Below are 17,894 nucleotides of genomic sequence, written 5' to 3' on the forward strand. Positions count from 1 at the left end.
GCCATAGAGATGACGCTGTCATTAACATCCAGTCCAAAAAGTTAGAGATGAGTCCGCAGTTCTAAAGCCATGGATTTTGATTTAGCCACACTAAGGGCCATATCCTGCCATCCATCCTGTATATGAACTCCCTTTTGAAAACAGGAAGTTCTGCCTAAAAATCAATGACAGGATATAGCTTTATTTGTCAATTTAAGATTCATTTGATCTTCACATGCACTACATCTTTCATGTTAATTCCCACATCATAGGTTATTTAAACAAGTCAGGTACAACTTTCCTCCCTCATAGAACAGCTGAGATTGTATCAGATGCCACTAAGTTTATCCAAGTCCTAGCCTTCCAGTGAATGTAAATGCAGCTATTTACTCCCTTCCCCACTTTCTCCCCCTGCCAGTGAGGAATTCCCCCAGGGCAATCCACTGGTTTGATGACAAATGCCTTCTATGTGGCTACAAACAGGAAAATTTGAGGTGGATGTGGTAACTGGTTTTGAACAAAGAAGAGATTAAAAGGAACCGCTTGCCATGTCAACACACCACATGCTACCACATCAGTTAACAGAAGCCACAGAAACAAGCAATTGTTTGCACTATAAACTATTTTCAACAGGAAGAAACTTGGTAAATGCGGAAAATATGACAAAAACACACATTTCACATACATTACAAATAGTTATGCTCCCTGAAAAGAGAAGGCAGTTTAAAAAGGTATATTCTTTTCCAGAGTGTATAGTTTGTGTTATGTATGTGAACGCTATTTAGGAATATTTTCTTAAAGGAATATAAAGGATCTCTGCTTCCTAACATTTTGGGAATTTTTCTTTTCTTAGACTATATCCAATTGTTATTGAACCTAGATACATTTAATGCAAACCTAGTCTCTTTTTCAGGTGTTATATACAGAGCTCTCAGAGGAGGAGTATAGGGTTTTATGTAATAAATTTACATATGTGACAAACAGCTCTTCTTATTATATAATGATTGTTCAAAAAATACTTGTGTCTAATGTATTTGTTATCCTCCATCCTTTCCAAAACAAAATTTTAAAAATGTAAATCCTGTAATTATAATCCTTTCCTAAAACATCACAAAACCTCAGGAATGTTAGTTAACCCAATTACTCTCTTGTAGAAACCTGCTGAAGAATGTATGTGGGCCACATGAGTCAATGGCTAATTAATGAGAAACTGGTTCTCTCTCTCTCTCTCTTTTTTCTGTTGGTTACAGGATTCGAACGCCAGCTATGATGTCAATAGCAACGATATTGACCCCATGCCTCGGTATGATGCCAGCAATGAAAACAAGTAAGGCCTGTTCACTGTGGCATGTTTGACATTTTAAATGCAATGCCTCAAGCAGAACATACCAAATCTGCCAATGTAGTAGGGATGCACCCGAATGTCTCCATAAAGCATTGAGATTCGCATTTAACTCTGTGTTATGTATATATAATATAGTGTGTCTCCTCACACGCTGTACAGCACTCACTCTGTGAGTAGATGGGTGCACTTATCTGAGAATTTATAAGTAAATCCATTAATTAGAGTTCTAAGCATTTAAAATTGAACCCATTTTGAATTTGTTTTTTTGGCAAGTCTAACCTTTTTTCAGATGCTGTTTCTAAACAAATTGTTGGAGTCTGGTACTTTGTTTTGTGTGGACTTTGCCTTAGCTTATGATTTCCTTGCACTTTTAGTTTTTGTGGTGTTGTGAGAAAATACACTTGAGCAACTTCAATTCAAAGTTAATGGAGTTTTGTATGTGTGTGATTTTACTAGAGGCAATTTAAAACTAACTAACAAACACATGAACGGTAATTCATTCTGATTGTAGTTGTACGTCCTTTGCTGCTGATGGTTAGATATTTCTGTTTGAAAGATAGTTTTCTCCTTTGGAGATCAACTTCTTTTTCAATGTTATTCAGCAGTTATTTTTAATGGTCCAAGAATCTCTCTGGGAGGCTCTTGGTCCCATTCCTGGGGCACCTGGAAGGGCCCAGCACTATCACTGGGGCCCCTGGCAGAGTTACTCATCTGTTAAACATAGCGCTTCACACAGGGAAGTATAATCCTTTTTATAGAATCATAGACATTAGAAGCAATTATCTAGTCTCCCTGCCACTGCAGGATTGTTCCTACATTATATATACATGGAAAGTATTGTAATGTTACTTGCCTGCAAGATAGATTTGCATTAGAGAAGCTATGAGGGAGGAAGCCTTTTCCTTCTCACCACTCCAGTGTTTTAGGCTATTCTTTTCCCCTCTCAGCCCTACAGTGCTTGTGTTACAGAAGCCATCCATGATTAGTTTTTGTCTGAAACCAGTCAATGCTGCAACCATTATGGTCAGAGGGTTCTCTCCAGAAGGACATTGAGGATCCGTTCTTGATTAGAGTCAGTGGCGAAATATCCATTAACTTAAATGGACAAATCCTGCTCCTGCTGCAAAATGGTGGTGGGCTGTGCAGGGTTTGTGCATACCCTGTGCAGCAAAGAGCTCTGCCTTCAGGGACTCCTTGTGTAGTATGGCTGAGATACTGGTGGCAAGGGAAGTGGTGCTGCTGGGCCACTTGGATCTTCCTAGCCTCTAGAGGGGAATGACACAAGGAGCTGCAGTGTCTCCTCCAGTCTTTAAGTGGCAATAACTTACACGGCAAGGGTGGGTGGATTCTGCCAAGTGCCCAGTTTGGCTAATCAAGCTGAGTGCTGTGCTTGGGATTTGCCCACTCGTCTGTTGTCTCCTCAATGCCCCCAGCCCCTCTGGGTTTGGGAAGAAACGCTTCTTCAAACAAATATTTTGCAAAAATTTCAAGAAAATGTATGAAAAAACAATTGAAAATGAATGCATACAAGATCTTCTGCTACAATAATATTTTCTCTAGCATGAATGTACCACTTAAAGCTTACTAACTGTGTTATTTAAGATATATATGTATTATGTATACTCATTATGGTTTTTTAATAAAGATATTATAGTAAGATCTGGGTGAGAACTAATCAGGGATTTGGCTATTAAAACAGTGATATAGGAGGTTGTAAATGACTGGAAAATTCATTTCACACAGAAATCTATTATACTGAAATTGATTAGAATAGCATATCTAATAAATTATTATTAACTATTTTTTGTGGGGTTGTAATGTTAGCATATGTTCTAATTTAGATTCTCTCGTTTGCTGTTGTTTACATACTCCAAACAGTATTTTCTAGACACAGGTAGATGCATGAACTATTTTCTTCTCCCTATACCATCCTATACGATAGGCACATTTCTTATCCTTTTTTCATACTGATGCTCACTTTACTGAATAATGTCTGTCTTTTCTTTACTAGAAAAATCTTCTACAACAGTAGTGCAATTAGATAGTAATTGCCAATAAAACCATGTTGCTTTGAAATCTGTAAATATCCTGCAGATGTGGTTTACTGTAACGTTAAACAAAAAGACTCATCAGGAACAAGCTATAGAAAACTTGCTGCTATGCTAACTTGGTGAAGCAAGCAGCAAACCCAAGATTACAGACCACGTGTCAACAAGAAAAATGCTAATGATCAAATTAAATCTGTTAGGAGATGCTTCTAGGACATTTGTTAAATAAAACAAAACAAAAAAAAAGAAACAGCAAAACAGACTGCAAAGAGTCTTGCTCTTTTGAAATGTACTATAGCACTTTTCAGTTGAGGTTCTTAAAGTGCTGTACACAGAGACCTATTATCATCCTCCATTAGTGATGAAAAATTCAGGTACCAAAAGGTCAAGGCCTAAATTGTAAGAAGTGTCTGTAAAGTTTGGGTTCCCAACATCAGGAATCTCTGGCTTGATTTTCAGAGGTGCTGAGTACTCAGGGCCAGATTTTTAAAGCTATTTAGGTGCCTAAAAATGCAGAGAGGCGCATAGTGGGATTTTCAAGAGTGTGTTGGTGCCCTGTTCCCAGTGGGTGTTAGGCACCTATGCATTTTTGAAAATCCCACTAGGTACCTATCTTTAGGTGCCTAAATACCTTTAAAAACCTGGCCCCACTGACTTTCAATTGGGATTCTGGTTGCTCAATATATCTGATAATCAGGTGCCAGGTGTCTCAAATTGGTCACGCAAAAATGGAGGCACCCAAAATCAGTGGTCACTTTTGAAAAGTAGATATAGAACCCAGATCTCCTGACTCTCAGTTCCTGCTCTAACACTACTCCAACACTCAATAGTGCATTATAATGTTCCAGTTAAAAAGGATAGCGGGACATACAAGTACACATCAGCAGGCTAAGCGAATTTATTTTTTAAAGCAATATAATTATGGGGGTGGAGTGGTAAGAAGGAATAAAAAGAAATGCTGCAAAACTAAGCAGGTGTCTTAGTGGAGCTTTGCTAGAACACAGCTGGGAAACTTCAGGGTACTGGTACTGTTTGCTAACTTTTCTCTTTTAATCAGTAATGAGGCTTATTAGGAATATAAAATTATGAGCAAGCGTAAATTGGGGTTTGTGAAAAGACAGTCGATAAACTTGAATGACGTATTTTGAAATGATGTTTAAAAATAAAGTTCTCAAATAAGTGTAGAGAACGTGGGGAGAAGGAAAAAAAACCTTAAATCAATCTCTTGAACTTTTTAGTCAAAACCAGAGTGGGACGATAGTGTCTTTAACTACTATGGTATGTAGGAGTCCCGCCAGAAGTTTACTTTGGTCTCTGCAACTTGGCAGAGAATTGTGAAGCTTGTAAATGGTATGGGTCTATACTAGAACTTCTCTTTGCACAGCTAAAGACAGCAGTCAGCTGTGCATGAAGTCATTCTTGCTATGCAAGTCATCTTGTTTTGATTTAATGCTGAGTGCTGCTGCTTCATTCTATGTCTGTTATTTAGCTGTCACCTATAAACATCATTTTAAAACAACTGTCACTTAGCCATCAGAACTCGCTGGATAAAATGCAAACAGACTTACTGGGTTACAGCCCCATACCATTGGGTAAACTCAGAAATTAAAGAAATGAAAACAAACATTTGCAACATTAAAACAAGTTTTCATTTTGGACCACACACAAAAAAAGGCATTTCTCTGTTTCAGGCTGAGATTTTCCTTTGATATTTCAGATCTTAGTAACCTATCTTTTTAAAAGGCAGGACTTCTGATCTGCTCCATATAAGAAAGAAGAAAATCAGGCCCATAATTTCTGATTAGGAGATACATAGTTGCTCTATTGGAATACAGTTCACAATTTTGCAGCTTTATATTTAATTAAATTAACACATTTTATTTTAATAACTCTGTATTTATACTTTTTTAAATGAACAAATTTCTATTTTTTACAAGAATGTGTTTGCATATTGACTGTAAGAGTCATGATACAAAAATGGTTGAAGTTGGGAATCTTTGCTGGTCTAAAATCATAAAAGGTAAAAAAAATTGCTTTGGCTTTCTAATGCTACAGTTCATAGTATCTACACAGTTTTAGTTGCAAAGGTGGGGAGAGAGTTAATAAGTCACAGTGAGTTTTGTTGCTTCTGCTTGGTCCAAAATAATGAGAATGTTTTTTCCAGCAGAAGACCAATATACCCATTCCAAATCATTGCCATTTTTCTTCCTTTGTCAAATTAACACATTTTCCCAATAAAATGCCAAAAGGCAATTCATTTTCTGACGGTTTACGGATGCTGTTTTGTAGTGGACAACAGAATCTATGTGTTAAGTCATTTAATCAGAATGGATATTAGATATCTGACAGGCAGAATAGCTTCTAATGCATCCTGGATGACCAGTAAAGTGATTTCAGTGAAATAAAAGGGTCTATTGACTTTATCATATCATTATTCAGATATGGAACCCTGAAGAACTTAATGCAATCTAACACAGAGAATTTGAATTTGTTTGATTGCTCGCTCCAAACATCAGTCCTAAGAAAATTCCCTTCTCGGTGCAAGACAAAATGGAGCTTTGGTAACACCAAACATGTCCCCTTTAAGAGAACATAACAGTGTAGAAAGGAAAACTAATTGACGGTATGTGTACTAGTAGACACCTGGAGACCAAACGTACGGTGGGGCAGAGTTTCATCAGTTCCAGCTGAAGTCAATGTGAGTTTAGGTACTCAGCATCTCATGCAGTTTCTCTGCAATTTTAGTTGATGGCTGTGAGGTACTATTAGGAAACTGCAGATTTTGTTGTTGCTGTCCTGTAAATTTATGTCTGGATTTTTTGTTTATGAAAGTGAGGGGCCCAAAAAATATTGGCAAACCTGTTAACAGGCAGCCAAGTGCTATGAAAGCTTTTCCACTGGAGCCCAATCCTGATTTACAACACTGCTACTATCTAGTCTTGGGCCTCTCTTATGGGCCCATAGCTGGTATACTCATTTTGTGCTGTGATTTTTAGCAGATGTTAGTAACTAAGCAGTTTCAGGCAGTATATGGCTAGATCTCCAAAGAACAAGTATATTTTACAAGGAGCAGAATTGGTAATTTAGCAGCTAGCCTCAGAGTTAATGCTGATCTAGTTCCCCATCAGAGTGGTAAGAGACACCATTACTCTGGAGATGATGTCATCTTTCAGATTAGATATTAAATCAATGATCTGACCATTTGTTGTAATTAAGGATCCACAGTACTGTTTGCAAAAGTAAAGGAGCTAAACCTTGTCTAAAGTCCAGCTTGGATAATCATGTTATGTTTAATTAGATTCCCCTTGCAATTTCATTTCAAGAGTATTCTTCCTCACTACCTGCCCTAAACAATTATGCGGAGTTGCTGTGCACCATTACCCAGCTGTTGTGTCTATTCATTAGATGGCTGCATTTCAGTGGTAATCCTTACATAATCTTTGTATTCCTTACAGGAGGGTTGAGGGGCTTAATTAACGTTTGTAGAGTGTTTTGAGATCCTTGGAAGGAACATCCTATAGAAACACAAAGCATGACTATTAATAATCACATCAGACTGTGTGGTGTATTTGCTAGTATATTGACATTAGAGAAATTTGACTTCTGTTCTAAAACAGGGTTGAACCTATGTCTAAAGGGTTTGTTTTCTACACTACATAATCCTCTCCAAAGTTCAGAGTTGGCTTGAATGGTTCTGTTTCTAAAATCAAAAAGTCATTGAGGTTAACAGATTTCTGGGGGGGGGGAGGCGAAGAGAGTGAAAAGAAAACAAATTTCAATTTGTTTGCAGTAGTGCGGGGGGGGGGGGGGGGAAAACCCTTTCAATACCTTGGTGTTGGTTACTGAGCAGTATAACTCACTTGAATAATAGATGCATGAGGAGCAGCAGCCTTTCCTTTCAGACTTTGTTAAAACATATCCTCATACTTCACTTTTCCTGTATTTACCCAAGAAAGTTTAATAAAAGCTGTCTCCATAGTTCTAATTATTTAAGCTACCCAAAAAGTGGACTCACAGATAAAATACTATTCTGAAGTTCTGTGCCGCTACTTCTCTTTCTTATATATGAATTATTGATGATGATGAGTCAGATCATCCCTTCAGATTCTAAGTCCAAGCTGGTCCATGGTGCAACAATATATTAGAGGGAAGATGAACCCTTGTATTGACCTGGGTTTGTGAGGGTTGTGGTAAAGACCTCTTATTTAAGGAAGACAGAATTTTTTTTTTCTGGAAGGAATGGGTTTTCCATCCCAAAACTTATCTGTATTTTATAGCTATTCATTTAAGTTGGGACAGACCACATCTGCAATAAGAGTATTTTTGTTTTATGTAATAGGACAGCTGGGTAGGAACTTGAGTAAGAAAATGCATTTCTTTGGGATTTCTCCTTATAGCAGACCTTATCTTAGAGGAAGCTAAAGAGAGTGATTATGATTCTTCATTCTATTGCACCTGTTTTGTGCCTGTGTAATTCTACAGCCTCAGGAACAACTCTGACATCATAATAAAAAAGGCTGACAAAGGAGGTGCTGTTGTCATCACTGACCACTATACTTACCTACATGCCTCCAGCTTTTATCCAGACCACACCACACGATCTGTTGTCTACAGCCAAGCTCTAAGATACAACCACATTTGCTCCAACCCCTCAGACAGACAAACACCTACAAGATCTCTATTAAGCGTTCTTGCAACTACAATACCCACCTGCTGAAGTGAAGAAACAGATTGACAGAGCCAAAAGAGTACCCAGAAGTCACCTACTACAGGACAGGCCCAACAAAGAAAGTAACGGAACACCACTAGCCGTAATCTTCAGCCCTCAACTAAAACCTCTCCAGCACATCATCAAGGATCTACAACCTATCCTGAAGGATGATCCTTCACTCTCACAGACCTTGGGAGACAGGCCAGTCCTCGCTTACAGACAACCCCCCAACCTGAAGCAAATACTCACCAGCAACCACACACCACACAACAAAAACACTAACCCAGGAACCTATCCTTGCAACAAAGCCCATTGCCAATTCTGTCCACATATCTATTCAGGGGACACCATGATAGGACCTAATCACATCAGCCACACTATCAGAGGCTCGTTCATCTGCACATCTACCAATGTGATGTATGCCATCATGTACCAGCAATGCCCCTCTGCCATATATATTGGCCAAACCAGACAGTCTCTATGCAAAAGAATAAATGGACACAAATCAGACGTCAAGAATTATAACATTCAAAAACCAGTCGGAGAAGACTTCAGTCTCCCTGGTCACTCAATTACAGACCTAAAAGTGGCAATTCTACAACAAAAAAACTTCAAAAACAGACTCCAATGAGAAACTGCTGAATTGGAATTAATTTGCAAACTAGACACCGTTAAATTAGGCTTGAATAAAGACTGGGAGTGGATGAGTCATTACACAAAGTAGATCTGTTCCTCCACTGTTACTCACACCTTCTTGTCAATTGTTGGAAATGGGCCATCCTGATTATCACTACAAACGTTTTTTTTTTCTCCTGCTGACACTAGTCCACCTTAACTGATTACTCTCTTATAGTTGGTATGGCAACACCCATTTTTTCATGTTCTTTGTATATACATATATATCTTCCTACTGTATTTTCCACTGCACAAATCTGATGAAGTGGGTTTTAGCCCACAAAAGCTTATGCTTAAATAAATTTGTTAGTCTCTAAGGTGCCACAAGTAGTCCATGTTCTTGTTGCTGATACAGACTAACACAGCTACCACTCTGAAGCCTGTCTAATAGAGTGGAAAATCTGGCCCACTGAATCTTCTATTTGTGTTGTGCAGCTAAAGCACACATATCCGCATATACTATTGATTTCCTCTTGAAATATCATTAAAAATAACCTTTAACTACAAGTTGGATAGAGCATCCACACAGTAACAGTCAAAAGCTGATGAGTGAAACTTGCAGCTAAACTATAAGCTGCTAACCAAAAGTGGAGCTGCATAACTCTAAACTAATGACTTTTAGGGTTTCATTAGCCATGAAATGTTTTTGTAAGATACTTTAAGGGCAAATCTTTAGGGGATCCCTTTCTCTCCCAAATGATAAAATGTGGTTGAACAAACTTAAACTGAAATACAAACTGAGTTATGTACTCCCCCAACTCCTTGGAATTGTGGCAGGCTGGGAAAGTTGCTAGCAGCAGGTCTGATGTTAGAAAGCACAGGACAGGCTGTCAAGGGAAACAAATGGTGGGGTATACCTCATTGCTTCTTTAACTTAAGTTTACTACCCCACTTACCATGCACTGCACATAACAGCATAAGCATAGGATGCCTGGCCATGTACAATCCAGCATATCGTGCCTCATTCAGGCCATGTGGGGTACGCAGTTTAGAGATCTTTTGAGAGTTATCCGCCATACTAGTTCAGTCTGGGGAAGACACTCCCCAAACCCTTTTTTCTAGCAGAGGTGTAATCCAGCACCCTCTGAAGTCCATGTTAAAACTCCCTTAGGCCTTGGCTACACTTGCCACGCGGGTCAACGCGGTGAGTTCGACTTCTCGGAGTTCGAACTATCGCGTCTAATCTAGATGCGATAGTTCGAACTCCCCGCGAGCTCCGGTCGACTCCGGAACTCCACCACTGCAAACGGCGGTGGCGGAGTCGACCTTGGAGCCGCAGACTTCGATCCCGCGGCGTCTGGATGGGTAAGTAGTTTGAACTAGGGTACTTCGAGTTCAGCTACGCTATTCGCATAGCTGAATTTGCGTACCCTAGTTCGACCCCCGCCCTTAGTGTAGACCAGGCCTTAGAAAATGTAGTTGTGCCAGATTGATGCCTTATTGCATCAACACAAAGGAGGGTAGGGTTTGGCTGTATTTTGAGAGGGATTCACCTAACTTGAAATGCAACCAGCTCTAGAGAGAAAACTGTCTGTTTAATAGTGCACAGCAGCATCACATAGAATTTAGGACAGAAAATACCAGAGCCAGTTGAAATTGCAGTGGGAATTAAAGTAGGCAGAATGTAATTGCCTAAACTGGAATTTGGCCAGGACACCACGTTTTCAAAATAGCCTATTCCTTTCTTAACTGTTGTTCTGGGATTGAAATCATCACCACATATCCAAATGAGGTCTGCAACATGGATAAAATAGCAGGCTGTAAGCCAAGTGACCCACCAACACATCACTTTGCTGTTCCTCTGCTTTTCCTCACCTCTCCCTGCTTCCTCAGAGTAGTGTTCTTGTATATTTCAGTCATTTGCCTCACAGAAGACCAGAGAGAAAAGAGGGAGGAAGTGCCCCTTTCAAGGGAAAATCTCCCCTTTCCAAAAGCTTTTTCCCAACCTTTTCTTTAGCAACGAATGGGTGTCCTTTGCTGCCTGAGGATGATTGGGAATGAGAATTCCAGCTTGCCTTCTTGTAATTTTTAGGAGCTTTTTCTGTCATGCTTGATTTTATATTTTTGTCTTTGTGTTTTTAGTACAACCAACTCTACCCATTTGGTGAGTTATTTTTATGTGTTTTGTTTTTACCCTGCTATACAGAAACGATAAGGCTCTAGTGTGGAGGTTTTGGAAGAAGGGGAATTGCTTGCATAATTTCTCTGTCAGTCTGGATGAGAAGTCTGAATCACAATCAATAGCGATTGATGATATATTGTAATGCACCAGAGGAGGAAGTGGGAGGGGAGGAGAGGAAGTTAGAATTTCACTGGAAATTTATTCACAATGGGGAGGAGCCAGCACCATAAAATTAAGATGACAAGGGACAATAAAATTCGAGGTGAGGCTTGGGGATCATAGAAAGTATTACACAGCAAGATTTGGGCTGTCTATGGAGCATGGGAATTCCATCCTGGCTCTTTCTGCACACTCAGATTATAGTCTCTTTTCCTCCCACATTCATTTATTTTATTAAAGAGACACTGTGAACTTTTTAGTAAGTTACTAATCTTAAAAAGTCTAGCATCTGAGAGAGATCATCTTTAAATAGTATTTCAGAGTGGTAGCCATGTTAGTCTGTATCAGCAAAAAGTGAGGAGTACTTGTGGCACCTTAGAGAATAACAAATTTATTTGGGCATAAGCTTTTGTGGGCGAAAACCCACTTCATCAGATGCATGGAGTGGAAAATACAGTAGTTAATAGCCTACTTTAATTGATTTGTCTCGTTAGAGTTGGTATGGCAACGCTTTTTCATGTTCTCTGTATATAATATATCTTCCTACTGTATTTTCCACTCCATGCATCTGATGAAGTGGGTTTTAGCCCACGAAAGCTTATGCCCAAATAAATTTGTTTGTCTCTAAGGTGAAACAAGTACTCCTCGTTCTTTTTAAATAGTATTCCCTTGTTTGTTTAATCCCTTTAATATATTTTATAAGGATTTTTCTGTTGTGCTGTTGATGTTCATAATGGTCTCTTCAAGATTTTGGCAAAAGGAGAAATGGACTATAGGCATGATCATGTAAACACGTACTGACACATGTGAGCAGTCCCACTGACTTCATTGAGATACTTTATGTGCATTGATGTTTGAAGGACAGGGGCCTTAGAGCTTGTCTTTATGGGGAAATTAACCAGAATAGCTATTGTGGAATAAACTATTCTGCAATAGTTATTCCTCCCCAAGTGGACACTATTCCAGAATGGAGAGTCCACTGGGGAGCTATTCTGGAATAGCTGTTCTGATCCATTTCCCCATGCAGACAAGCCCTAATGGAAGGAAGAGTGAAACTCTCTAGACAGAGTGCAGTCAAATGCAGGAAGGAAACAAATTGAAGGGAAAAAAACAGAGACATTTTATTTGCTAACTTCTTAAAATCATCACAATCTTAGGGGTTAAATGTAACAACTGTAGGCACACAAGCTTCAGAGAAATGTGTTATTTTTGAAAATAGAGTACTTATCACCATGGCAGCTCAGTGACCTCCAGAAACATCACTATTCATGCTGCTAGCCATAAAGATAAACATGACAAAAAGAAAGAAATCCATCATATGGAACTGTATTGGCTCCATTGTGGCTCATCAGCAAGGTTGGAATGCAGGGCCTTCACATCCACAGCACAGACCTCTTCGCGCCTCCTTACTTGAAATAAAGGAGTAACTGATAGCAGTGTTTGTTCTCATCTATGTGGGCCGCCACCGGAGGGGGACACAACACATACTTGGTCAATGGCTTGCATGCTATTTTCTAGGCTTCAGAGGAATGTTGGGAAGTGGGAATCAGCAGTTCTATTCTTGGCTCTGGAGAGGAACTTAGACTAGTGTTTATAGGCAGCAGAGACAAGCACATAAAATTGACACATTATTTCTGAATGTCAATGTTGCTAACTAGATGAGCCTTTGGCTGTCATCTTGGAGAAATGAGTTTTATTCTCAGCTTTGCTAGAAATAACTTATGTAACCTCTCAATTATCCCATGTGTAAAATGGGAGGAATTAATACTTTTCTACCTGTTACCCTAATGATATAAATTTTAAGTAATAAGGGCTGTGAAATGAGCAGAATTATTAACACATGTCAGTAGAAAAGCAGACTCCTGGCCCTTAACCAAACAATCCTTTTCCTATGCTAGAAGGGAAGCTGCTGCTGCTACTGATGCTGTGTCCCCGCTCTCCGAAGTGTAGTCTGTACCTACTTTGTAGGTGGTTCTAATGAGCTCTGCTGGGCTGGAGCATGTTCATTGCAGATAGAAGGTTTGGAAATTTCAGCAACAGTTCTCTAAGAAGTTCTACAGGGCATGTGCAAATCACACTTTTCAGAGACATACAGTACAATTGAGCCAAATCTGGGCAGATTTTCGTGGTGACAGCAAAAGGCACCTACGGCCCAAGGACTTTTACCCTGCCAAATTTCCAATTTCCTGCTTGAAAGCATTGAAGCATGTAAGTTTGTCAAAAAATGATTGGAAAAATTATTTTGTATTGGAAAAACTTCCATTTCCCCCTAATCTTGTTCTCAGAAACACTGAACCATTTTCGTGCTGAAACTTTAAAAATAAAATTCTGCCTGAGGCAGAGAACAAATATGGACATTTTAGTGTGAGTGGTTAAGTTTGGCAAATTTAAAAGCAACTGAAAACAGGAACTTACAATAGAAAGTACCAGGCAATCTTAACTTTAGGTATTGGTATAAGTTCTGCCTATAATTCATCTACAGTATTTTATAATTTGACTTGCATCCGACGAAGTGAGTATTCACCCACGAAAGCTCATGCTCCAAAACGTCTGTTAGTCTATAAGGTGCCACAGGATTCTTTGCTGCTTTTACAGATCCAGACTAACACGGCTGCCCCTCTGATACTTGTAATTTCCTGTATTTCTTCATAGCATTACATTCTCCCTTCACAATGGTGCAACTCCATTGTTTAAATGTAATGGTCTTGATTCTCCAATGTATTGCATTGTATGTAAGCAGCTGCATCTGTATATCATGTAAAGTTTTCATAAAACATACCTTAATAGTTAATTGCACTCACTTGTGTAAAGCAGATGTAGTTGCAGTGACAGTGACTTCTTTTGCGAGTTGAGGGTCTAAAATAGGTACCAAGCTAAGCTCAGTTGTCATCTCCAAAAGGGTTAGCAAAAATCTACACTGTGCTTATTCGCCAGATGCGTGTCTGGATAGAGTTGGTGTTTAAGGGCTTGTCTATACAGAGTAGTTGCTCTGTTTACGAAAGGGCATGATGGTAAACCTTTTAAATTAATCCAGTGCAACTTTGTGTGTGGACACACTTAAAATAGTTTTTAAAAGGTTATACAGTACTGGTAAATTTACAGGGGCAAACTAAACTGGTACAAGCTACATTTAAAATTATATGAATGTCCACACACAAAGTTGTGCTGGTTAAACTAATACATAGGTTTAACTTCACAACTTTAGTTAATTTAAACCAGTGGAACGTTGTGAGTAGACAAGGCTTAAGAGGCTGTTATCAATTAGGTAGCACATTTAAAAACACATCAAAACACCACGTTTCATATCTGTCCCTCTGCTGATGTTTCCTGTTGAGATAGATGTGTACCTTTCCATCTCCCCTTCCCAGAATATATAACACCTTTTCTTTTTTTTAATGGAATGCTGTCTGGCACATTGACGATGGAAATTACAATCTGATAGCCTCTGTGTAATACGGAACATGTTTGCATGGACACTGAGTGTGAAAGGCACTTGGAGGTAGACAGGAAATGTGGAAAAGAGAAGAAGAAGAAGTGGGAAAGCTGCTGAGAAGATTATCATCTGGTAAATTGTGGCCTGTCAACAACCAGCCAGCTCTTGTCAGGAGCGAGGAAGGGTCATTTCACAGGTTAATGCTTGAGTACTGCATTAATGCAGACTTTGAGGAAGAGGACACTGGCTGTTGAAGGGGAGTGAGCTTTTTCAGAGCCAGTTTTCCTCTGCAGATGTATTCAGTATTTGTCTTGTGCGCATTTGCACATACAGACAACAGAGCCTTTCAAATTTACCTGGTAGCAGCAGAAGGACCAGCAGCTCAGATGTTACAGGATTCTTGTGAAGTGCTGCTGTATAGACAAAGGAATGAACAGCAGGGGCTGTGGACACTGAACCCATTATCCAAAGTTGCTCCAAAAGTTGATCACTTTACATGTGTAGCCCAGAGTCAAATGCAGTTCACTTTAATACACTGAGTTGCGTTGGTGTGAGTGTAACTTTCCCTTTCATGCATCATGTCAAACCTGTTTTATTAATTCCCAAAGGGCATGTCTCCTGTTTAAGCCTATAAGTAACAGCAATTGAAACTGGAGGGAAGCAGCCAACCCTGACTTCCCACAAGCAATGCTACTGTAAAGTGATGCTGCTATAGAATGTTCCAAGAGACAACCTTGAGCTCTGAGAACTTATACCCAAATAGGCATTATTTGGTGGCAGATTAATTCATTTTTAATGTGCTGTGCTCAGTCTGTAAATGGCTGATCCTGAAACAGGAATCTGAAGATTTTTACCAACATCTAGAATTGCTCCTGGAAGTGGCCTATTACACTCCAAACAGCTCCCTTCTTCTCTTTCCTTGGAGGAATGAACTTGGGTTAATACACTTGTCATAGTTTTGCATCGATACTGAATTGTATATTGAAATGCACATGGTATGAATTTTACTGTGGAGCAGAGCAACATGTAAAAAGTGCACCAGCTTTCCATAGCCCAAAACAGAATGCCAAGCGGGGACTAAGCCTGGGACAGGACCACAGATCTATGGTTATGTGGACACATTGGCCCCAGCACTCAGTATAATTATGCAGAGAAGCAGTGGGTATTATTTTTACAATAGCAGCAACCATGCATCTTGCCCCTGGTTTGGGGCTGGATTTTACCTCCCTGACTGTTTCATCTTCACAGAGCTCGATTACTTGGGCTTTATGTATGCAGAGTGGATTTCAACCAGAGGTATCTGAAGTAATAAATGAATAAATATATATATTACTCCAGAAGTTATTGTTCCTCCTATATTTTTCCCTTTTAAGAAAATATGGGGAAACATTTACATTTGTATGTATTGTATATATTTATACACTGATGGTTGCTTCTGTGTGTTGCTCACAGCATCTATATCTTTGTGTCAAAAAAATGGTGCTTCTGCGAATCAAACCTGTACTACACTGAGCTTCTTCATTTGTTCAGGTGGAACTCGTAGCTTTCTTTATCTACCCAGGAGTTTGAGCTTCAGTAGAGGTGTTATTGCATAACCATCAAATGCCAGGACATCAAAATGTAGCAGGAACTAATTTCAAGGGTTATATTAATGATCTGTGCTTTTTATTGCAAACTGGAGAGAACTAATTCCATTCTTCTCTTGAGCTATACAGATTCAAGAATGAGAAATTACTTAGTTTGGCTGCTTTTACACTATCATCACAATGATCTTTGTTGTGTAAATTTTTCACTAATCTTGGTCTGTCTCCCTCTCTCATTAAGTTGTTTAACAGAGTAGCTAATGTCAGCATTTTCCAATTTAAACCCCATTCAGAGGGTTAGAATTTGGGCCTCTGCTGTGTGTCATGGAGTGAAGCAAAACTCCCTTGTCCCTGTAGATTTAGATGGGGGAAGGGGAAAATGTAGCAACACAAGGAATTCCCTTCCACTGTCGATCTGCCATTGCTTCACTGGACTACACACCAAAAGGGTGGTTAAGAAGCCATATTTATAAGAATCCATAAGCAAAAATGATAGGATTACTTAATGCTGTTTAAAGCTCATCCTCAATATCCTAATGACCCTCATTCTATCCAGAATCTCTCTGCTTGGGGATAGCTTCTGCTTGTATGGCTGAGGAGCCAAGAAGTTGGGACCACAGGTTCTCATGGAGTCCTGGCCTCCAGTTGTTCAAGCCACACTCCCTGCTTCTACTATTTCTCTGGAACAGGGGGATGTCAAGGAAGAATTACTATTATCAAATATTTGTGTGTAGCATTCTAGATGTGCATGGCATTGTGAATTGGGTTTGAGTCTGATCTGACTGAGACACCAGTTTATCTCCATTGAGTTTGTTGTAGTTACTCCTGTTTTGCACTAGTGTGAGCTAAGAATCAATAATGCATTTCCTCCCCTAAGGAGCTTGCAATCTAATTCATATAAAAAAGTAATAAAAAAGAGAGACTTGGCAGCTTTTTTTATTAATTTGTTCCCTCTCTTCTACCATCATTTTTTCCCCCAGAAAAGGCGTGTACATACAGCCTTTTGATTTAAAAACTCACACTGGGATAAAATGTGGTGTACAAGATGTTGGCAAGCATTTTATATATATACATATAATTGGGACTAAAATTATTTGCTACATTTTTAGTTAACTTATTTCATATTCTTGGTAGTGTGTGTGAATATATATTACTCCATAAGTATTTGTTCATCTTATTTTTTCCCTTAGAATAAAACATGGGAAAACACTTACATTTGTATGTGTTTTATATGTTTAGAGTTAACCATGTTTTTAAATTATAACTGCTGAGTTAATTGCACTGAGGAAGAGACAACAAGGGTCAGATTTTTAAAGGCATTTAGTTATCTAAAAATGCAGATGGGCATTGCAGATAGTGAGATTTGCAAAAGCAAACATCTAACTCTGACAAAATTCCCAGTGACTTAGATTGGAGCAGGATTGTCCCCTACTAAGAAAAAAAATGTTTTAGCTATAATTTGCCTTAAACAGAAATAATCAGGCTTCTACTTTGCAAACCCATTGTTGTAAACAATAGACAAAAAATATGATAGCTACTAAATACACAGGATGGTTTAGCAGTTTCCTTGGAAGCATGAATTCTCTCTTTGGACTCACATAATGGATATTATTCAATGGAAAGCTGATGGATGTGGACTTCATTACTATGGTACTATGTTGCCTTATTCAGCCGGACTGCTTGGAAAATCAGGGCCAGATTCTCCACTGCCTTGCTTCTTACATTGTCATCTATGCCTGGTAAAAGTGAGTGCAAAACCCCTACCATTCTGATTTGAGAGACTGATCTTTAGGTGAATTACTTGGAAGAAAAGCATATACTGTCTCTCCCACTCAGAGA

General features: G+C 39.0%; 1 protein-coding gene across 3 annotated transcripts in view; it reads left to right on the forward strand.

The window, feature by feature from the left end:
- The window catches only part of PCSK5 (proprotein convertase subtilisin/kexin type 5), a 283,839-nt gene that overhangs the window by 85,596 nt on the left and 180,349 nt on the right, over nucleotides 1-17,894 (forward strand). For all 3 annotated transcript variants that reach the window (XM_045020518.1, XM_045020516.1, XM_045020517.1), the window contains exon 5: nucleotides 1,230-1,306. In XM_045020518.1, the coding sequence (XP_044876453.1) occupies nucleotides 1,230-1,306 (77 nt within the window). The remainder of the gene's footprint in view (nucleotides 1-1,229; nucleotides 1,307-17,894) is intronic.

This window comes from Mauremys mutica, chromosome 6, assembly GCF_020497125.1.
Source record: "Mauremys mutica isolate MM-2020 ecotype Southern chromosome 6, ASM2049712v1, whole genome shotgun sequence".
NCBI lineage: Eukaryota > Metazoa > Chordata > Testudines > Geoemydidae > Mauremys > Mauremys mutica.